The sequence below is a fragment of the Chiloscyllium punctatum genome, chromosome 7, assembly GCF_047496795.1.
Source record: "Chiloscyllium punctatum isolate Juve2018m chromosome 7, sChiPun1.3, whole genome shotgun sequence".
Lineage (NCBI taxonomy): Eukaryota > Metazoa > Chordata > Chondrichthyes > Orectolobiformes > Hemiscylliidae > Chiloscyllium > Chiloscyllium punctatum.
The window spans coordinates 103,140,019-103,163,835 of NC_092745.1; the positions used below are offsets into that span (position 1 = coordinate 103,140,019).

General features: G+C 41.5%; 2 protein-coding genes across 6 annotated transcripts in view; one reads left to right on the forward strand and one right to left on the reverse strand.

Moving 5' to 3' along the window:
* Window positions 1-8: 8 nt before the first annotated feature.
* On the reverse strand, window positions 9-13,698 carry LOC140479996 (transmembrane protein 205). 3 transcript variants are annotated; one of them, XM_072574470.1, is made up of 5 exons: window positions 13,571-13,660; window positions 8,309-8,342; window positions 8,057-8,200; window positions 3,643-3,806; window positions 9-2,547 (listed from the first exon to the last, which is right to left on the reverse strand). In XM_072574470.1, the coding sequence occupies exons 3-5, from the start codon at window positions 8,154-8,156 to the stop codon at window positions 2,245-2,247; spliced, it is 567 nt and encodes a 188-aa protein (XP_072430571.1). In that variant the 5' UTR covers window positions 8,157-8,200; window positions 8,309-8,342; window positions 13,571-13,660; the 3' UTR covers window positions 9-2,244. The 3 variants fall into 3 exon arrangements, with proteins under 3 accessions (XP_072430571.1, XP_072430570.1, XP_072430572.1); XM_072574469.1 differs by lacking the exon at window positions 8,309-8,342 and having other exon boundaries at window positions 13,571-13,698; XM_072574471.1 differs by lacking the exon at window positions 8,309-8,342 and having other exon boundaries at window positions 13,496-13,616.
* A 241-nt stretch (window positions 13,699-13,939) lies between these two features.
* The window catches only part of pigb (phosphatidylinositol glycan anchor biosynthesis, class B), a 35,352-nt gene continuing 25,474 nt past the window's right edge, over window positions 13,940-23,817 (forward strand). For 2 of the 3 annotated variants that reach the window (XM_072574472.1, XM_072574473.1), the window contains exons 1-3: window positions 13,940-14,114; window positions 18,131-18,262; window positions 22,452-22,573. In XM_072574472.1, coding sequence (XP_072430573.1) covers window positions 13,991-14,114; window positions 18,131-18,262; window positions 22,452-22,573 — 378 coding nt within the window. In that variant the 5' untranslated portion in view covers window positions 13,940-13,990. Of the gene's footprint in view, window positions 14,115-18,125; window positions 18,263-22,451; window positions 22,574-23,817 lie in introns of all 3 variants that reach the window. The other variant, XM_072574474.1, reaches the window with a different exon arrangement.

Consider the following 23,817-nt stretch of genomic DNA (forward strand, 5'->3'; position numbering starts at 1 on the left):
GTGTGTGATCAACAGTAAATAGTTTATTTAGAAAAACAGACATTAATACCATATTTGAAAACCATACACAAATGTGAGAACAAATGATCTGATCACATCTCATTATCATTGAATGAGTGCTATCCAGACAATACTGTACTCCCGTGGTGCTGCTCTGGATTGCCTTCTACATTTTATTCTCAAGCTGAAGATTCCAAACAATTGTTTTCACTCTGGTTTATTAAGCCAATTGCAGTGAGAACAGAGAGGTCACTAAACAGACAGAATGGTGGTGGACCTGTGTGGAACTTGACAGTAATGGCAGCAAGATTGCAAAGACCATAGAGTGTAGGGGACTCAGGAGGTTGTAAGAAGGGAGATTGGTGGCAAAACTACTTTTCAAAGTAAAAATGTGACAGCTTGAAGGGTAGAATAAAACTGCAAAATGCTCATATTCTGAGAAAAGCCACTATAAATTTTCCACCAGCTCAGAAGTTAGCTATTTACTGTTACCCCATTTCCTATCACTCAACCAATTTTGTATTCCCATTAATACAGTGCCACATAGTTGTAAACACCTGGTCATCCATGTACACCATATCAATAGCATTACTCTCATTCAGCCTTGCTGTAACATCTTGAAAACATTCCAGCAGATTAGTCAAATATTACTTCCCCTTTAGAAATCCAATTCCTAATCAATCCATCTTTTTCCATGTGATTACTATTTCTGTCACCAATCAATTATGTCTAGAGATTTCCCCACCACATCAGGTAACTATGGTTGATTTCCTTCCCTAAAAAGGGCAACGTGAACCAGATGGGTTTTTACAGTGATCGACAGCTGTTTTATGTCACCATTTGGCTAGTTTCCAACACAGTAGATAGTAAAATTCAAAGTATGTCCCAGGAACATTTGACAATACAGCACTGTGTTAACTGAAAGGAAATTAGCTATTCTTATTTTGTCTGACCTACATGTGACTTCAGACCTACAGTACTGTGTAGGATTTTTAGTTGCCCTCTGGTGAGAAATGCAGGCATTACATTCCCTGAAATGGCAGAGCAAACCACTCGATGCAAGGACAATGAAGAATGGGCAACTAATTCTGGCCTTGCCAGTGATACCTTCCATCACAAAGAACAAAATGAATATGAAAACCATGAGCCATCAAAAGTACATGAAAAACAAACTAGAGAAGTGCAATAATGAAAAGGGTGACAAAATATTCTTTATCAACATTGGAAAATCATTAGTGTTTTTGATACAATACATTCAATCTATATCTTATACAAAATTATACATACACAAGACTGCCCTAAAGAGTTATGTACTGTTATCAAGTTGGTATGATCTACGTTAAAATTTGTTGGATAAAAGAATTAAGAGTTGGACTAGCATGGGGCATGGTTTTGAATTTTGGGACTAGACATATGGATCAAAAATCTCTTCTAGTTTTCTAAGTTCCTCGAAAGGTTATATATAACCTGTTCTAATTTTACTTACATCAATTTCAGGCTAACAAACCAAGTCCATCTAATAGCAGGATTCTCATTGACAAAGAGCATATAAAAATTAATTCACAAGATTAATATATACACTGGCAAATTTCCCTTGGCTGTACTCAAAAACCCCATTGCAGAGCTCTCAAAATTTATTCAATCCCAGTTTGTGGGTGTGGAAAAGTATGACAGCCTATTTACACATATGCATTATAACACGGGGTAAACTACGCTAAGTCAAACTATAATAGAACTAAACATTTCCCACCCTAAAAAGAGTACTGCTGGAAATCGGAAACGAAACCAGAAATTTAGCATGTCAGGCAGCATTGATGGAGAGAAAGAGTCAATATTTTGGGTCCAGTGGCCCTTAAAGATTGGAGAGAAAGCAGAATCAATGTTTAAGGGTCACTAGACCCAAAACATTGACACTTTCTCTCTATAGATGCTGCCAGACCTGCTGAGGTTCTCCTGCTATTTCAGCTTTTGTTTCAGGTTTATCACCCTAGACTTGTCTTCGCTAATGAATTTCAACAGCGTTGCTTCTAATTTAAAATTTTCTACTTCCCACTGATTTTTGTCTAAAATATTGCAAATAATAGCATGAACACTTAAAAATACATAATTATTGGAGAGATCATACTGGATTTATGTCCACCAGTCAATACAACAAAATAGTTTGCTTTTCAGCCTTCCATTATTTGTAAATGAAGTTTTCACCATTTAACACTGAACCTTTAAAATATTGTACTGAAAACACTTTCATAATGTGGATAAATTGGCTGCCATGTAGTACAAACTTATCCCATTACAGATGATGCAACACAGGTTGCATAAAGAGGAAGTATTGTGATACAGGGTTAGTTGATGTGAAAACTTCTTGTATTTGGGGTTACTCTCCTTCAGCTTGTTATAAGCCTCTCTGTTGGTTGATAATCCAATATCTTTCCCCAGTCCACAGCTCTGTTCAATCAGATGCATGTCAGCCATGATTTCAGAAGTTATCTTACCAAACCATTGTGCATTGAGCCCAGCAACAGTCACACAGATGAAAAGAACAATAATCTGTAAGAAAAAAAATTGCATGTAATCATTTTGAATTACCATTCACCAACTACATGATATACATCAGGTGTCTTCAAACCTGCCAATATATTGATCAAATTTAAGGCAGATTTCTACTGTGGGCTAAAGATAGTCCAGAATTAGCATAAGGCTCTCAAAATATATTTCATTTAGAACACCAGCAAGACTCCAATGAAAAACAGCAAATTGAATAAATACCATCTTTTTGACATTTTAATACAAATTTAAAATAGTCTAAGAGAATGCTGGGTGAGCATGCATCTTACAAGCATTGGCATGAGGGATCAGATAAGAAACCAACTCGATATTCTTTAATTTAGGTTACTGCATTCAGCACAAATTAGATGCCTTAACTCATTTTGTAGGAACAGCCTGACAATCGCCAGTGTGAGAGCCTCCTCTCCTACCCCTCCCAAGGTGATGCTGCAGTTAAGCAGGATATAGTGTTTTGATGAACTATCACACAATATGCAGCAATACAATGATGGATCCTAATTCAGCAGATATTCCCAGATTTCTGGACGCACCTTTGACTGCTATTCAACATCCTCTTGAGGGTTCAGCAGTTCTCAATAATTCCTAATTTTTTTATGCGATGACAAGATACCAGATAGCAGCCAATATGTGATAGCTGCAGGGAAGGCCCCATAAAAGACAGCAAAACAATTGTAGCACACTGCATTGTTGCTCAAAGTAGACAAGCAGGAGGCTGGAAGAACACAGCAAGCTAGGCAAGATCAAGAGGTGGAGAAGTCAACGTATTTGACAAAAAAAAACTGCAGATGAAGAAGGGTTATACCCGAAACTTTGACTTCTCCACTTCCTGATGCTTACTGTGTTCTTCTAGCCTCCAGCTTGTCTACCTTGGATTCCAGCATCTGCAGTATTTTTGTCTCTAGCATTGTTGCTCAAAAGCAGCAGAACCTGTGACAAAGTTAACAAGAGATTGTATGTAATCCAGACCAATCCTGGAAAAAAATAAAAACATTCGCGATGAAAGGGTTACGTCCCACCCAGAATGATGACTATTAACTTCAACATGCTCTCATTGTCCAATTAAAAACACAATGTTACCTGAAATGTCTCTTCTTCAGTTAACAACTCACTGGGATGATACATTGCAAAGATGGTTAAATTAAAGAAGGCACAGAAAGATCCAAGGTGAAAGTAGTATGGAAAAAGTCTGCTCTGAATGAAGCCGAATGTGTGTCTCGTGAGGTTACTGCCCATGATCAGACCTGTAGAACAAACAAAATGAGATTAAGAACTTTTGATTAAATTATTGATGAGGACGGCAATACAAAGTCAACTATAGGTTGTACAGTAAAGAGGAAACTTAAAAATCATCCAAAATCAGTCTTTGGCCATTGGTTATTGCTCACTGTATTTACCATAAGTTTATGCAGTTCAGTATGAAATCCTTTACCTCACTAATTATATTTTGCGAAGCTGTAAATGGCAATTATGGATGGCCAATGAGATAATTATGCATAAGCAATAACAATTACAAAAATATTGTGCAGTACTGCAGGTTTTCTGATGCCAATATTAAACTGGGTGAGGGTTACTTATTAATGTAAATATTGATGTTAACACTGTCATATTTATCGATCTTGAGTCTTAATCAAGCGCAGCAGTTTTCATACACGCCTGGGGAAGTCAGCAATGGAAACTTAAATCGGAGATAAAATCATTCATGACAAGAAAGTTAAATGGAAGATAGAGGCCATAATCAAATCAGCCACATCTTACCACATGACGAAACAGGTTTGAGAAACCAAATAGCCCTCATTTGTATCTATAATTCATATGAATGTAGTACATACAAATATGTACTTTTTGTAAAATATGGAAAGGAAATAGGGCAACCTCTAACAGAATCACTACAAACAATTATTTTTCGAGTTTTAATACATCAGATGGACTATAGAATTGTTTTCTACAGTCCCTCATTCCAACAAGTGACTCAGATGTACAGCATGGAAACAGGCCCTTTGGTCCAAATCGTCCATGCCAACCAGATATCCCAAGCCAATCTAGTCCCACCTGCCATATCCCCCCAAACCCTTCCTGTTCACATACCCACCCAGATGCCTTTAAATGTCGCAATTGTACTAGCTTCCTCCACTTCCTCTGGCAGCTCATTCCACTTACATACCACCTTCTGCGTGAAACACTTGCCCCTTAGGTCCTTTTTATACCTTTCCACTCGCACCCTAAACCTATGCCCTCTAGTTCCGGACTCCTCCACCCCAAGGAAAAGACTTGGTCTGTTTACCCCATCCATGCCCCTTATGACTTTATAAACCTCTATGAGGTCACCCTTCAGCCTCCATCACTCCAGGGAAAACAGCCCTAGCCTATTCAACCTCTCCCTGTAGATCAAATCTTCCGACCCAGGCAAACCCTTGTCAATCTTTTCTGAACCCGTTCAAGTTTCACACCGTCTTTCCGATAGGAAGGAAACCACAATTGCACGCAATATTCCAACAATGGACTAACCAATGTCCTGTACAGCCACAACATGACCTTCCAATTCCTGTACTCAATACTCTGACCAATAAAGGAAAGCATACCAAATGCCTTCTTCACTATCCTATCTACCTGCGACTCCACTTTCAAGCTGTGAACCTGCTCTCCATGGTCTCTTTGTTCAGCAACACTCCCTAGGACCTTACCATTAAGGGTATAAGTCCTCGAAGATTTGCTTTCCCAAAATGCAGCACCTTACATTTATCTAAATTAAACTCCATCTGCCACTTCTCAGCCCATTGGCTCATCTGATCAAGATTCCGTTGTAACCTGAGGTAACCTTCTTTGCTGTCCACTACACCTCAAATTTTGGTGTCATCAGCAAACTTACTAACTATACCTCTTATGCTCATACCCAAATCATTTATGTAAATGACAAAAAGAAGTGGACCCAGCACTGATCCTTGTGGCACTCCACTGGTCACAGGCCTCCAGTCTGAAAAAACTCCACCATCACCCTCTGTCTTCTATCCTTGAGCCAGTTCAGTATCCAAATGACTAGTTCTTCCTGTATTCCATGAGATCCACGCTTACTCACCAGTCTTCCATGGGAAACCTTGTCAAACACCTTATTGAAGTCCATTTGGATCACATCTACCCCTCTGCCCTCATCAATCCACTGTCACTTCTTCAAAAAACTCAGTCAAGTTTGAGACATGATTTCCCACGGACAAAGCCATGTTGACGATCCCTAAATCAGTCCTTGCCTTTCCAAATACATGTACATCCTGTCCCTCAGGATTCCATCGAACAACTTGCCCACCACCAACATCAGGCTCACTGGTCTGTAGTTCTCTGGCTTGTCCTTACCAACTTTCTTAAACAGTGGCACTACATTAGCCAACCTCCAGTCTTTCAACATCTCATCTGTGACTATCAATGATACAAATCTCTCAGTAAGAGGCCCAGCAATCACTTCCCTAGCTTTCCACAAAGTTCTCAGGTACATCTGATCAGGTCTAGGGAATTTAATCCAGCTTTGTGTTTCAAGACATCCAGCACTTCCTCCTCTAATATAGACATTTTTCAAGATGTCACCATCTATTTCCCTACATTCTACGTCTTCCATGTCCTTTTCCACAGTAAATACTGACACAAAATACTCGTTTAGTAGCTCCCCCATTTTCTGCAGCTCCACACAAAGACTGCATTGCTGATCTTTGAAGCACCCTATTCTCTCCCTAGTTACCCTTTTGTCCTTGATGTATTTGTAAAATCCCTTTGGATTCTCCTTAATGGTATTTGCCAAAACGATCTCATGTCCCCTTTTTGCCCTCCTAATTTCTCCTTTAAGTATACTCCTACTGCCTTTTTACTCTAAGGATTCACTATCTATCTTGTCTATGCCTGACATACGCTTCCTTCTTTTTCTTAACCAAACCCTCAAATTCCTTTAGACATCCAGCATTCCCTATACCTATCAACCTTTCCTTTCACCCAAACAGGAATATACTTCCTCTCGTTATCTCATTTCTGAAGGCATCCCATTTTCCAGCCTCCCTTTATCTGTGAACATCTGCCCCCAATCAGCTTTTGAAAGTTCTTGCCTAATAACGTCAAAATTGGCCTTCTTCCAATTTAGAAGATTAACTGTTAGATCTGGTCTATCCTTTTCCATCACTATTTTAAAACTCAGAATTATGGTCACTGGCCCCAAAGTGCTCCCCTTTTTACCAGGGGTAAAAAAAGAAACAGATGTAGGGAGGAAATTCAAGAACATGGGTACTTGCCACTAATAACGAACAAAAGGACTTTGAAGTGCCGAAAAGGAGAAACACACAGAACTGTACAAGGGGAGTTCTAATGTGTTGGACAAACTCCAATGTTCTGGTTGATTGTGTCTAAGCATAAAGAGATGTTGAGTAGGAAAAGAGGCGACAATGTTCAACTATTACAGAGAGTATTATTCATGACTTTGAATACAAGAGTTGAAGAAAAGTATCAGCTTATTTAAATCGAGCGTCTGCTCTGGGATAATTTGAGATTGTGGGTAGTTAGATGGGCTATAGTAATTCGACAAGCTAAATCTGTGCTTTTGTGAGCTGCAATTGTGAGGTTTCATATGTACATTATGAATTTTTCCATTCCAATACAGAATCACATCACACTTCAAAGGCATTGGAAAGAATACCAAAAATTATAATTTCTTTCATCATAGAAGCTGCACTTTATTCTTTAATATTTCTTTCCCCCACAGTACAACTAATGAAATATTGGATTTGCTTTTAAGGACAAATAGTGAGAAGTACACATCTCAAAGCATTTGTAAATCACTTTCTTGTACATCCTAGGTAAGACTACTGGATTTCATGATCACAGTAAAACTAATTGGATTACAGAATTTAATTTTTCAAGTCAGTTTGATGCAGTGGCTTTGATCACATCTTTATTGAGACATAGAATTGCATGTACGCCTTTGAAAAATGTTGTTAGGTAGGAGACATGAGAAACTGAAGCTATTGAACAGCTTTCCAATTATACTCCATTGCCTAAAACAAATGCATGTATGGATGCATGTTCGACCCCATTAAACTATAGAGAATGGAAACAAGTATTAACTATCAATAGTAGTGATTCAACAAAAGAATCAATTACAGGGGAGGCAATGACTTAGTGGTAATGTCACTAGACTCGTAATCCAGAATTCCAGTTAATATTCTCGGATCAAAGATTTGAATGTTAGTGGTGAAGTTTGAATTCAATAATAAAAAAAAGAATAAAAAGCTAGCCTAATGGTGACCATTAATCAACAACTGTTCAGTAATGTCCTTTAGGGAAGGAAATCTGCCATCCTTAACTGCTCTGGCCAACAAGCGAATTCAGATCCACAGCAATGTGGCTGATTTTAAACTGCTCCCTGGGCAAGTAGGATGGGCAATAAAGGCTGGTCAAGCCAATGCTGTACATGTCCCCATTTCAGAAATTTAAAAAAGTACAGGAGAGAGGAGACACTTACCCGATATAAATGTGACCCATATCTGCATTCCCCAGAAGGTGGAGAGGAACATCAGGTGCAGAAGTTTGGCAAACGTTGTAGGTTCTCCTTCAGTCGGCATGGTAACTTACACAGATGACATCACAACCAAGGAAGGCAGAAACCCTGTGCCAAGTGAAAGAAGACATGAGACCAAAGTGAAATGTAAAACAAAAAAGTTAAACCAAGCTCAAAAATGACCAGTCTCAATTTCTGATTTGCAAACATATTTACCAAAAGGTATATTATATGTCCTCCAGTGTAAATTCTGAAAAGAAAACAACAAATGTCTTTTAAATTATTAAATATGTGGAATCAAGTAGATGCAGAGAAAGTGATTTCACTTGTGGAGAATAGTAAAACTGAAGGAAATCAGTTCGAGTTTTCAGAAGAAACACCATCCAGAGTCGTGATAATGTGGAAGTTGCTATTATAAGTTGAAGAGAGTCATACAGCCCAAACTAGTCCACGCCAACTATAATCCTCAACTAAATTAGTGCCACCTGCCTGCATTTGGTCCATATCGTTCCAAACATTCCCTATTTGTGTTCTTATCCAAATGTCTTTTAAACATTTTAACTGTATCTGGATCCACCTGTGAAGTTAATTCCATATGCCAACCACTCTTTAAAAAAAAGGTTGCCTCATGTCTCTCTTTTCTCACCTCAAAAATATGCCCAGAGATTTGCAATCTCCCTCCCTTGGGAAAAGGCATCTGCAATTCACCACATCTATACCCCTCATGATTTTATAAACCTCAAAAAAGGTGACCTTTCAGTCTCCTACAGACTTGTAAAAAAAAAGTGCCAGTCTAATAAATCAAACCCTTCATTCACAGCAACATCCTGGCAAAACTTTTCTGAAGTTTCTCCAGTTTAATATCTTTACTATAAGAGAACTGGACATTTCTCCAAAAGATGCCTTCCCAACATCCTATACAATCTTAAAATGACATCCCAATTCTTACACTTGAAGAACTGAGCAATGAGGGCAAGTGTGCTAAATTGCTACTTAATCACCCTGTCTACATGTGACAGAAACTTCAAAGAATTATGAATTTGAAGCCCATGGTCTCTCTTCGACAACATTGCCCAAGGCCCTACTTTTAATTGTATAAGTCCCGCCATTGTTCATATTACAAAAATGCAATACTTTGCATATATCCAAATTAAACTCCATCTGCCACTCCTCAGCCCATTGACCCAATTGATCAGTATCTCTTTGTGATCTTAAGATAACCTTCTTCACTGTCCACTGTGCCACCAACTTTAGCTTCATTTACAAACTTATAACCATGCCTTCTATATTCTCTTTCAAATCGTTTATAAATGATGAACAGTGGACCCAGCACTGGTCCCTGTTGAACACTGCTGGTAACAAGCATCCAATACGAAAAACCACCGTCTCTCACCAGTTTATCGTCTGCCATTAAGCCAATTTTGCATCCAATTAGCAAGCTCATCCTGAATCTCATGTGATTTAACTTTACTAATTAATCTACCATGTGAAACCTCAAAGACTTTAATAAACTCCAAGAAAACAATGTCTACCACTCTGCCCTCAACAAGATTCTTGGTTGCTTCCTCAAAAATCTCAATGAGACATAATTTCCCTTGCACGAAACCATACTGACTATTCGTAATCATTCCTTGCCTCTCCAAATGCATATTAGTCCCATTTTTCAGAATCACCTTCAATAATGTTGCAGCTGCACAGGACATTGCCACTTTTGGAATTGTGCGCGCAATTCTGGTCTCCTTCCTAGAGGAAGAATGTTGTGAAACCTGAAAGGGTTCAGAAAAGATTTACAAGGACGTTGCCAGGATTGGAGGGTTTGAGCTATAGGGAGGGGCTGAATAGTGTTTCGGAGGCGGACGTGTGACCTTATAGAGGTTTATAAAATCATGAGGGGCATGGATAGGTTAAATAGCCAAGGTCTTTTCCTTCAAGTGGGGGAGTCCAGAACGAGAGGGCACAAATTTAGGGCGAGAAGGGAAAGTTTTAAAAGGGACCCAAGGATAATGTTTTCACACAGAGGGTAGTGCTTGTATGGAATGAGGTGCCAGAAGTAGTGGTGGAAGCTGATGCTTTTTTAATGCTGTAATTGTATCTGAATAGGAACTGTTCAGAGGGATATGGGCCAAGTGCTGGCAAATAGGACTAGATTAATTTAGGGATGTCTAGTTGGCATGGACGAATTGGACCAAAGTGTCTGTTTCCATACTGTACATCTTTATGCCTCTTTAACTTAGCCATCCCTGAAGTCACGTTTTTAGTTTCCAGGTTCTTTCTTCCATCCCTTCTTAAACAAAGACACAACATTAGCCATTCCCCAATCCTCCGGCATCTCACCCATAGTTATGGATGATATAAATATTTTTGCAAGGTCCCTGCAAACTCCTCCCTAACTCCCCACAACACCTTGGGGTACCCTAGATCAGGTCCCAGAGATTTATCCATCTTTATATTTTCTAAGACTTCCAGCACTTGTTCATCTAAAATATTTCAAATCAATATTTATTTCAGAGTTCTGTAGCTTCCATTTATTTCTCCAAAGTAAAAACAGGCGTATTTATTTAACATCACTCCCATCTCCTGAGGCTCAACACAGACAACCTCTTTGATCTTTAAGAGACCCAACTCTCTCTCTCTCTCGTTGCCTTCTTGCTCTTAATGTACTTGTAGAATCTCTTTAGACTATCCTTAACCTTAGCAGACACTTATATCCCCACTTTGCCTTCCTGATCTCTCTCAAGAATGCCCCTACATATTTAAATGCACTTCAGTGAAAAGTAGATAAAGAGAGCAGGGAATAGATTTATGAGGAAAGATGAGGAGATGCATTGAACAGAGTATTGATCCTATCTACAAGGCACAAGTTAGAAGAATAATGGAATAGTGTACTGACTTGCCTGGATGGGTGCAGCTCCAACAACAATGGACATGATTTCCAGGACAAAGCAGCCCACTTGACTGGCACATCTACAAACATCCATTCCCTTCAACACAAGATGCTCAGCAAAAACACTGAACTATCTACAAGTTGCACTGCAAATATTCACCAAGGCTCCTTAGACAGCACCTTCCAAACCCATGACTGCTAGAAGGAAAAGGGCAGCAGATACATATGCGCACCATAGGCTACAAGATCTTCTCCAAGCCAGTCACCATCCTGACTTGGAAATATATCATGATTTGGAGGTGCCGGTGTTGGACTGGAGTGGACAAAGTTAGAAATCACCACAACAGGTGGAGTCGAACAGGTTTATTTGGAAGTATGTAAGATTCTGTAAGCCCCACTTTAGAAATAGAATTGACTCAACATTGTGACAGACTTTACCTACACACATACAATGCATTGTCTGAGTTGAAATGATACCTATTACTAGAAATGCTGACACCACCTTGAGAATGTAGTTCTGGGATTTACATATTAAAGAATCTAAACCACCATATCCCGTGGGGGTGGGGGTGGGGGTGGGGGTGGGGGTGGGGGTGGGGCAGTGGTTAGCACTGCTACATCACAGCACCAGGGTCACAGGTTCGATTCCAGCCTCAGGCAACTGTCTGTGTGGAGTTTGCACATTCTCCACGTGTCTGCGTGGGTTTCATCCCACAGTCCAAAGATGTGCAGGTTAGGTGAATTGGCCGTGCTAAATTGTCCATAGTTGTTAGGAGCATTCGTCAGAGGAGGATGGGTTACTCTTCGGAGGGTCAGTGTGGACTTGTTGGCCGAAGGGCCTGTTTCCACACTAGGGAATCTAATCATATCCCATTCTAAAAGATGGGAGACTGAATCAAACTGTAACCTGGTGAGGTGTGATTTTTAATCAAAAGTTCTTTAATATAACATTACAGCTCCATGGCACTGTAAACCTTTTGCTATAAATTCTGTGTCATATGGTCATGTTCCACAACTTCAAGATTAGAGTGGTTCTGGAAAAGCACAGCAGTTCAGACAGCATCTGAGGAGTGGGCTTTTGCAAACGTCGATTTTCCTGTTCCTCAGATGCTGCCTGAACTGCTGTACTTTCCCAGCACCACTAATTTCGACTCTGATCGCCAGCCCTCATTTTCGTCACGTTCCTCAACTACCTAATGAAGAGGCAGTGCCTCCCAAAGTTTGTGCTTCCGAATAAACCTGTTGCGACTATAATCTGGTGTTGTGTGATATTTAACTTTGGAAATATTTCAGGGTCAGAATCCTGGAACTCCTTCCTTACTGGTATTATGGGTGTACTGACACAGTTTACCACCATCTTCTCAAGGGCAACTTGCAATGGACAATAAATGCTGGACAAACTAACACAACCTACATCCCAGTTTTTTTTTAAACCGGTCCTGTCTGTTACACCATATGTATTAGACATTCAACAATAACTTTCCCTGCTAGCCTGTTGATATTTCCATTCTGGTTACTATTTCTTTCTCAGCGAGATGTTAAGAATTGGCAGCATTGTTTAGATTAACTGGATTAATCCTGCCAGGTGTGGTGCGCTCTAGATGCAAATCCATCTTCGCAACCAATCTAAACCTTCCACTATACTATCCAGTCAACTTCACGAAACCAGATCTCGCTGTCCCTACTTATTTTGGATTATGGAAGCGCTCGATCTCTCTTGGTTCGGAGCACAAAATTACTTCGTAACATCTTGAGCTCCACCACCATAAATTCCAACTGTTCTGTACAGCGCCACGTTTCGCTTACTCACAGCGTTCTGTCGAAAAGTCAATGACCTGAAAGATTAACCCTAATTGTCTTCACAGATACTGCCTGACCATACTGACTGTTACCAGCATTTTCTGTTTTTAAACTGAGAACAAAGCACTGCTTATTGACTTAAATAGATGAATTACTTCTGCGCGACAGGACTCCAGTCTCACTTCTTGCTTTTTAGTTTCACTATCCCTTCTCCGTTGCCCAATATAAATTTCTTACATCCAGCTTGGAGATATAAAAATATAAGATAGCCAAAAATTAAACTGTTTTAAACAGATTCTGCTAGGCCTGCTGTCTATTTCCAGAATTTCTAATTTGCCTTTAAAAAGGCAGGAGAGAGTTGATCAGCTCAGAGTTGAACTCTGGTGAACTTTCAACATTAAACAGATCTGAAAAATGACCTTGTGTTGAGAATGTTTGTGCATGTGTGCTCGTCGGGGTGGGAGGTAAAAATACAACAGCCAACGGCAACTGGGTGAGGTTAATCCATTTTCTGAGGCTGTCACCAGCGTCAATTAACCAAAACTGCGGAGTTTTAACAAAATTACAACGATCAAATAATATATTTCCACGCTTTTCTCTTTTAAAATATCTCGATATAGCTGCAAGGTCTCAGATATAGCTTTTAGGTCAGACTAAACTTTCACCGATACGCCGCTTTTCATTGAAGACGGAAAATTAAACTTTGAAATTGTACTTGCATTTCCCAAAACTTTACGTTAAAGAACTTGGTAGTGCTGCTCCAGGAATGGAGGAAAGGAATGCACAAGATTTACCTTCCTATCGTCTGTCCCGAGCTGGGTCAGGCTGCAAACCACCTCGGTACAAGCCAGCGCTACACTCTCACTGTATCATCCCCCTCCCCCAGCCGCTCTCCTCATTGGCTCTAGTCACCTCTCAGCTGCTCAGGGGAGAAGGTACCAATCGACGGCATGAAATCCCGCCCCCCAGCGGGGAGAGCGCAGGCGCAACTGTCGCAAGTTCTTCTGGTGTTCGTAGTTTTTCCAGGAGAGGCGCGCCGTCACCCACTCCTTGGCCGCCATCAAGCCGGGACGATTGGCCCGTCCCACGCGTGCGCCTGGTAGCCCCGCGCGCTGATTCACTGAATGGAGCTCGCGGCTCGGCTGGGTGATGTCACGTGGCCGGAAGCGGAATAGAACAGTGAAGATTGCCCTGCACCAAGTGCAACAGACAGAATGGATACACTTCGCAGAAAACTGTTTTTGGGTAGACACGCTGCAGCCTCCGAAACTGTGAGACTCAGGAAGAGAAAGTCAATCCTGTACAGTAAAGAGCGCTGCAAGACGGAGCAGGGCGCAGGTACAGTACAGGAGTTACTTTAATCCGTCCTCGGTTCATCCCTGCTCTCTGAATATGTTACTGAAATTCGTCTCGCACTGTTCTGCTTGTGCAAACAAACCCTACAATGATATTTGTTGTCCTGGGAATATTTTTCCCAGTAGAGGGAAAATCCATTCTTTACTAGAGGGATCGCAGTTTTAATTTTAATTATTATTGTTACATGTATGTAGGTACAGTGCTAAGTTTTGTTTTATGTGCAGTACTGTACAGGTAGGTCATATCATACAACGTGCTTTAGGGTAATAGAGCGAAGAATACAAAGTGTGATCAACATTAAATTTAAAATTTGAGAGGTTCATTCCGAAGTCTAATAACAACGGGGACGAAGCTCTTCTTGAATCTATTGGTATGTCTGAGATTTAAGATAAGGGGTAGGAGGTTTAATAAAAAAACCAAAAGAAACACGGAAGCTGTAAATTAGAAATGAAAACAGAAATTGCTGGAAAAGCTCAACAGATCTGACAGCATCTGTGAGGAGAAATCAGAGTTAACATTTCGGGTCCAGTGACCCTTCGGTTTAGGTGGAATTTAAGGGGAGATCAAAAAGGTCACCAAGACTGTTGTGGATATCTGGAATCATAGAATCCCTGCAATGTTGCAGGCCCTTTGGCCTAGCAAGTTCACACGAATTGTCTGAAGAGTTTCCCACCCAGACCCATTCACCGTTACTCTGCATTTTCCCCTGACTAATGCACCTAACCTATGCTGGAACTCACTAAAATGGTAGAGGCAGGAATCTTTGATATTTAAGCAATATTTAGATGACCACTTAAAAGACCATTCCATACAACTTGGTAGGGTATGGCACAAGAAAGAACAGATTAGATTGAATAGATGCTTGAAGACCGGTGTGGAGATGTTACCCCTTTTTCTGTGCAGTAAAGACTCTAACTTTGCCTTGCTGCACATCCTGCAGGGATTTTATTCTGTTCTCACAGTTTCTCTCATCGCCATTGCCTCTGTTTTAACAATGTACTACTACTTTAGTTGACAGGGTATTGACCATTTCCATTCTATTTCTCACTGTGATCTTTCCCATTGTCCTTAAACATCGACATTCAATGGATTACCCTTTGTTTTTTCTGCCATTTCCAGTGTGATGTCACCACTGACCATTTCAGCACTGTGTTGCACTGAGTTTCCCACAACACTTATTCTCCTTCCCTTGAAACATTTTCAGTCAAACCCAATAGATTCAACACTTGCCTTTTCAACTGGTATCTTTTTCAATGTCCAAGGCCCCCAAAGCATCATCCAAGGTGAAGTCGTCATTTACTTACACAGTACCAGCTTTAATCAAGTATACTCGTTTCATTGCTTGCGATGCAGTCTACTATGCATTGTGGCACCTAATACAGATTGGTTGATCACTTTGCAGAAAACCTTGATTCAGGTCATAAATGTAACCCTGACCTTTTGGATGCTTATCATTTTAATTTTCTTGCACACACCCATTCTGTTTCATCTGTCCGTGACTCGTACATCCTTCCCTTGAAATTCCGTGTACGTTTGAGGAACATCATGTCATCTTTTGGTTCACCCTTTCCAGGCTCAACCGAGAGTCCTCTGTGTTTCAGATGGCAACTGCTGTTCTTGATTCTGCTTTCCCATTTACACCTTTTCTGCATCAATCATTTGTTGCTTGTACCCTAACCATCCCCATTTCCCTTGCTCTATCATTCATTTAATCTCTCCTACATATTAAATTCTGCATTTTTTGTTCTCTCTTTTACTGTTTCTGAATTTGCTTAAAATTTCTGCACTGTTACCCATATGTGCTTTGTATAGTATGATCTGCCTGTAGTGCATACAGAACAAAACTTGTCACTGAACTTAAGCACATGTGACAGATTAGACTCTATTAATTATTGTCACATCTCAGAATTTTTTTCTATTCTGATTTAAGAGTATGTCTGAAATGCTAATTTTCTTTCTGTTCATGGATCCTGCCAGTTCTCCTAAACATCTTTTTAAAAAAATTTCAGATTCCTAGTAACCAAAGCATTTGGCTTTTATATGATCCTCTCAATGATCTCTTAGGTTAATTGAAAAGGTTCACTGAAACTTGGTAGGGTATGGTCCAAGGAAGAACTAATTAGTTTTGGTGAAGATTATTTGGATATGGGATTTTTTTAAAAGGATCTGTTAACACCGGGAGATAGGTAAATTTACTTTTATGATGTCATGAATGGTTTTAGCTGCTCTGGTGGAATTTGTCAGAGCTGTCAAAATGTGAGTGGAATTTTCAGAACTGGATGTGAATGGCCTGAACCCACCTCAGTGAGATGGAAGCAGTTGGGATCATGGGAGGAGGAAGTGACAATGCAGCCTCTTGATGAAGAAAAAAGAAAATTCTGTACTTATGCAGAGAATCAACCAGGCAGGCATGTCATCAAGGAAGAGTTGGATATTTGTAATTAAGTTAATAAAATGTGATGGAGGTTTGTCCTATACTATGTGCCCTCTTTGCTCATTTTGTTACTGTGTACAAGGATATTTTTATATGGTGGTAGCATTGCTCTTTGTATTGCTGGCACCTCATTTTACAGTTTCTGCATCCCCACTGTTTCAAAGGCCCTAAGTTACAGATGTCTGACAACTTCTCTCTAATTCTTCCACCAATTATTTCAATTTTATGGCCCCTGTTTATTGCTCACTATGCTATGAAATAGATCCTTTGTATTCACTCTATCTAGGTCTATCAATTTTATGTACTTCAATTAATTCTTCTGTCAATCTCCTCTGTTCCAAAGAAAGCATCTATATTCAACAGGAAAGCTATTTTGGAGAGTCTCTGTTTGTCTCAGTCCCTCAGGGTCGGGTTTGACTTGCTTGCTTCCATCGTGGTCCAGCAGATTCTGAGGTAGCAAAAATTGAGATCTGGAGGCTCTGCCACAGATGCTGCTTGAAGGGTTTGGTAGAGAGGTTGCTCTCAGGTTTCTGTGCTCCCTTTGACACTTCAGTTTTATGTCTGCACAATCGTGATGAAATCTCTCGGTGTTCAGTGCCCTCCCAGATGAGCTATCTCTATGCTTGTTTGGTCATAAGCCAGAGACTGCAATAAGTTGGCAGGGAAGCACAGCCTGGTCAGTGATGCTTTGAAGACTTCCTAAAACATTTCTACTTTTCTCTGGGGCAACCCCTGCAATTGATTTCTAAATAGAGTAGTTGCTTCTTTAGTCTGTTGGCAGGCATAGGACCAGATGTCTCACCCACCATAGCTCATTCTAAATGATTCGCAACACTGCTTGGGGGGAGGATGTGACTGTTGTGCAGCTTTTCCTGGCGTTATATTTGGGAAATCTTGCACTGGTGTTATAGGTGGTACTTACCTGCTGTTTTGAGGTAACCACTACAGATTGTCCAAGTATCTAAAGGATATAAGACCCACGGCTGTCCATTAAACAATGACATTAGTCTTGGTTTTGAGACCCTGATCCTCAAATGCTCTCTTCAGTTGGCCAAAGGCTGAGCTAGTACACTGGAAAAGATAATGAATTTTGCCATTTATGTTCTGCTTTCATTGAGGGGAGTTTCTAAAGATTTGTAAACTGGGTGCACTTTTTCCAAGATTTCATCATTGATCTCTTTCAGCAAATTGCCCACAGATATGGAAATGATCTACAGAGCAGATGGGGAAACCATTCAACCTACACTGCCTTCAATTCAAAACTACAGTGTACCAACCTCCATAATAGCGCTCACTCGAAAACAGAGCTCCAAGTCATTGTCCTCTCTTTTGATGCACTTGGGAAAATGGACCTATCACCAATCACCTGTGTGCAGAAATGTTCTGTTATTTTTATACAAGTATAATATAAGATTCTTTTTCTTAATCTGTAACATTTAATCAATAAAATGTGTTTAATGTGACATTTCAAAAAAAGTACAAGTGATATTTGAAGCCACCAAAATCTTTTGCTGCTGCTGCTTCAATGGTTTTGTAATTATCATTTTTGTTTTGTTAAGTTTAGGATTATTCGGTCCGGACTCCTATTTAACTATGTTCAGTATCGTTTTAAGGATAGTGAACTGCTTTCTGGTCCAAACGAGTTTCGTTCCTGATGAATATTGGCAGTCACTAGAAGTCGCACACAACATGGTCTTCAAATATCCTTTGGTTTTCAGATTATGTATACTCTTTGAGAAAATACTATCTTTTAGGTCATGCTTTTGGAGCTTGCATGTGTATGTACCTTTGTGGAGATTGTAAATCTCGTATAACGTTTTGTAACAGCGACTGGCTGCCATTATAGGACCATGTTGCCAAAGCATTAACCTGGTTCTCTGGAATACTGCTGAAAATGTGTTGTTGGAAAAGCGCAGCAGGTCAGGCAGCATCCAAGGAGCAGGAGAATCGACGTTTCGGGCATGAGCCCTTCTTCAGGAATGAGGATACTGTGTCCAGTAGGCTAAGATGAAAGGTAGGGAGGAGGGACTTGGGAGAGGGACGTTGGAAATGCGATAGGTGGAAGGAGGTCAAGGTGAGGGTGATAGGCCGGAGTGGGGGTGGGGGCGGAGAGGTCAGGAAGAAGATTGCAGGTTAGGAAGGCGGTGCTGAGTTCGAGGGTTGGGACTGAGACAAGATGGGGGGAGGGGAAATGAGGAAACTGGAGAAATCTGAGTTCATCCCTTGTGGTTGGAGGGTTCCCAGGCGGAAGATGAGGTGCTCTTCCTCCAGCCGTCATGTTGCTATGGTCTGGCGATGGAGGAGTCCAAGGACCTGCATGTCCTTGGTGGAGTGGGAGGGGGAGTTGAAGTGTTGAGCCACGGGGTAGTTGGGTTGGTTGGTCCGGGTGTCCCAGAGGTGTTCTCTGAAACGTTCCGCAAGTAGGCGGCCTGTTGATTCGTTCGCCCGAGATAGAAATGGAAAGGTCTAGGAAGGGGAGGGAGGAGTCTGAGACGGTCCAGGTGAATTTGAGGTCGGGGTGGAAGGTGTTGGTAAAGTGGATGAACTGTTCAACTTCCTCGTGGGAGCACGAGGCAATGCCGACAGTCATCGATGTAGCGGAGGAAAAGGTGAGGGGTGGTGCCAGTGTAGCTGCGGAAGATGGACTGTTCCACATATCCTACGAAGAGGCAGGTATAGCTGGGGCCCATGCGGGTGCCCATGGCTACTCCTTTGGATTGGAGGAAGTGGGAGGATTGGAAAGAGCAGTTCATCCACTTTGCCAACACCTTCCACCCCGATCGTGCTCCCACGAGGAGGTTGAACAGTTCATCCACTTTACCAACACCTTCCACCCCGACCTCAAATTCACCTGGACACTCCCCTTCCTAGACCTTTCCATTTCTATCTCGGGCAACCGAATCAACACGGACATTTACTATAAACCGACCGACTCCCACATCTACCTAGACTACACCTCCTCCCACCCTGCCCCCTGTAAAAATGCCATCCCATATTCCCAATTCCTTCGTCTCCGCCGCATCTGCTCCCAGGAGGACCAGTTCCAATACCGTACAACCCAGATGGCCTTCTTCAAAGACCGCAATTTCCCCCCCATACGTGCTGGACGATGCCCTCCACCGCATCTCCTCCACTTCCCGCTCCTCCGCCCTTGAGCCCCGCCGCATCTGTTTGGAGGTGTCGGAAGTGACGAAGGATGATACGATGTGTCTGGGGGACAGAACCCCACTGGTCCTCACCTACCACCCCACCAACCTCCAGGTACATTGTATCGTCATTTCCGCCACCTCCAAACGGACCCCACCACCAGGGATATATTTCCCTTCCCTCCCCTATCAGCGTTCTGGAAAGGCCACTCCCTCTGCGATTCCCTCGTCAGGTCCACACCCCCCACCAACCCAACCTCCACTCCCGGCACCTTCCCCTGCAACCGCAAGAAATGCAAAACTTGCGCCTACACCTCCCCCCTCGCTTCCCTCCAAGGCCCCAAGGAATCCTTCCATATCCATCACAAATTCACCTGCACCTCCACGCACATCATTTATTGCATCCGCTGCACCCGGTGTGGCCTCCTCTACATTGGGGAGACAGGCTGCCTACTTGCGGAACGTTTCAGAGAACACCTCTAGGACACCCGCACCAACCAACCCAACCGCCCCGTGGCTGAACACTTTAACTCCCCCTCCCACTCCACCAAGGACATGCAGGTCCTTGGCCTCCTCCATCGTTAGATCCTGACCACATGACGGCTGGAGGAAGAGCGCCTCATCTTCCGCCTAGGAACCCTCCAACCACAAGGGATGAATTGGATTTCTCCAGCTTCCTCATTTCCCCTCCCCTCCGCCTCCTCCCCCCCCCCCCCCATTTCAGTCCCAACCCTTGGACTCAGCACTGCCTTCTTGACCTGCAATCTTCTTCCCGACCTCTCCGCCCCCACCGTCTCTCCGGCCTATCACCCTCATCTTAACCTCCTTCCACCTATTGCATTCCCAGTGCCCCGCCCCCAAGTCCCTCCTCCCTACCTTTTATCTTAGCCTGCTTGGCACACCTTCCTCATTCCTGAAGAAGGGCTTATGCCCGAAACGTCGATTCACCTGCTCCTTGGATGCTGCCTGACCTGCTGCGCTTTTCCAGCAACACATTTTTCAGCTCTGGACTTACCATTGAATGTATGGTCCTGGGGTGTGTTGCTGAACAGAGAGACCTTGGAGTACAGGTTCATAGTTCCTTGAAAATGGAGTCGCTGGTCGATAGGATAGTGAAGAAGGCATTTGGTATGCTTTCCTTTATTGGTCATAGCATTATATATAGGAGTTGAGAGGCCATGTTGAGGTTGTACAGGACATTTGTTTGGCCACTTTTGGAATATTGTGTATAATTCTAGTTGTGAAACTTGAAAGGGTTAAGAAAAGACTTACAAGGAACTTACAGGGTTGGAGGATTTGAGCAAGAGGGCGAGACTGAATAGGCTGGGACTGTTTTCACTGGAGTGTCAGAGGCTGAGGGGTGACATTAGAGGTTTATAAAATCATGACTGGCATGAATAGAATAAATAGGCAAAGTCTTTTCCCTGGGATGTGGGAGTTCAAAACTAGAGGGGATAGATTTCGGGTGAGAGGGGAAAAATTTAAAAGGGACCAAAGGGGCAACTTTTTCACGCAGAGGGTGGTGCATGTATATGCCAGAGGAAGTGATGGAAGCTGGTACAGTTACAACATTGAAACAATATCTGGATGGGTATATGAATAGGAAGGGTTTAGAGGGATATGGGTCAAGTGCTGGCAGATAGGGCTAGATTAATTTAGGATATCTAGTCAGCATAAACAAGTTGGACCGAAGGGTCTGTTTCTGTGCTGTACGTCTCTGACTGAGGTGCTGTGTGTTTGCATCAGAAAATTGATAGGATTTGTGTATCAGGTTTTACTTATGACTGTACGCTTCCATTACAAATTTCCAAATGCAAGTTTATATAATGGTATCTGTCATGGTAACTTGAAATGTTGTAATTCTATTCTTCCATCAGTAGTGGTTCAATAATCTTCAGTCTTCTGTTTCATAATTCCTTAGGTTGTATAACTGTTGTGGCTGGATGTTTGCTATTGATCATGTGGGTAACTCCTATTGGGAAATCTCCTAACTCAGCAGATCTGTTTTGCTATAAAAGGCCCTGACGTGCCGGGTTTCGCTCTCTGGTCAATGGGTGAGAGCGTGATTGAGTTGGGCCGGTCACCTCTGGGGGTGGTTAGGATTTAAAACATCTAAAGTCAAGATCTCCTCCAGAATAATTGCGATTTTGAAACTCCAGCCCCAATTATTAATCGAAGCCATTTCTGATACCTCTCCTTCACAAATTTTTATAAGCTTTGCTATTTAACTATAATTAAAATTTGATACTAAAAATAAGGATACAATGAGTTTAAAATGTGTACTGAATAATGCTATTGCGCACTAATATAGTTATTACCTGATGTTTGGTATGACCTTATGAATGGAAGAAATCCTGTTGTTTTCTTCTTTTGACTAAAGATGTGTTACATTGTTCAATGTCTTCATTTTCATCAAACCTTTGGGAATCTACCAGTGAGGAAAAGCAGAGCCTTGCCAAGTTGAACATAGAGAGAGCCAAGTAGCGTAAAATTTTGGGTTTTGCAACTGTGAATGAAAGATCAAATACGCTTTGAGTGGAATAGAGAGACCAGCCATAGCCTATATACCCTATCACATTGCTGCAAAAGCACTGCCTTAGGCACTAATAAAAAAATGGATCATGCCCAATCAGAGCGCACAGTGTGGTGCCACGTGGCCCACAATGAATTGATTAGTTAAATCAGAAGAATGGTTTATCTATTTGTAAAATAAATATGTAATACTAAACCTTAACGTTCTCAAATACGGTTATTTAACCTGGGAATGGAAAGAGAGACTTCGAGGCTATGCATATCCATTGTTCTTTGCAAGCTTTTATAAATTGTTGCAAATCTTCAAGAAGGATACTGTTCAACTGTTGGTAAGGCTTAAAAGAGTAATTGTTTGTTACTAATCAATCTTGTCTGTTCGAAATTTCGGTTCTTGAAATACCAGGGAAGTTATTGGCTCATTTTTGTTTTTTGGGAAATTCAGACTCGTGTCAGTCCTTTGGTATCAGAAAAGCATAGAATGATGTGGCACCAAAGGAAGCCATTTATCCCATTGACCCCATGCTGCTGTTTGATAGGACGTAGAAACATAGGAAATAGAAGTGGGAATAGGCCTGTTTGGCCATTTAATATGATCATGGCTGATCATCAATTCAGTATCTTGTTCCCACTTTCTCCTCAACCGTGTGATCCCTTTAGCCCTAAATACGATATCTGTCTCCCCTTTGAAAATATTCAGTGTTTTTGCCTTAACTGCCACGGTAGAGAATTCCATTCGGCTTCTGGGTGAGGAAATCTCTGCTTCTCGCAGTCCTCAGAATTATTCAATTAGACTGACTCACCTTTTCTCTTATAGTTTTTCTCTTTATTTGCTTTGATTTTTAAAAAATATTATTGAATCTGTCTTCAATTATTACATTTCAGATTATAGGAATTAACTGTATGGAGAAACACAGCTACCTCTCTTTTGTCAATCATCTTAAATCTGTGTCCTTTATTTACTTACCCTTTTTGGCATTACAAAGGATTTTCTTTTACTCTTTATCAGAAATGATTATAATTTTGGTTACTTGTCAAATCCCTTTTTAACCATCTGTGCTAGAAGCAGATTATCCACAGTTTCTCATGTGTCTCCACATAATTGAAGAGCTTCATCTTGATACCATGCTAATAAATTTCTTCTGCACCCTCACAAAGCCTAAAATATTTCCTAAAGTGTAGGGTGTAGCTTTGCTCGCTGAGCTGTAGGTTTGTTATCCAGACGTTTCATTACCTGGCTTGGCAACATCATCAGTGGCGACCTCCAAGTGAAGCGAAGCTATTGTCTCCTGCTTTCTATTTATATGTTTGTCCTGGATGGGGTTCCTGGGACTTGTGGTGATGTCATTTCCTGTTCGTTTTCTGAGGGGTTGATAGATGGTATCTAGATCTATGTGTTTGTTTATGGCGTTGTGGTTGGAGTGCCAGGCCTCTAGGAATTCTCTGGCATGTCTTTGCTTAGCCTGTCCCAGGATAGATGTGTCGTCCCAGTCAAAATGGTGGGTTTTTTGCCTCCGGGTGTAGGGCTACGAGGGAGAGAGGGTTGTGTCTTTTTGTGGCCATAGCCTATATATCC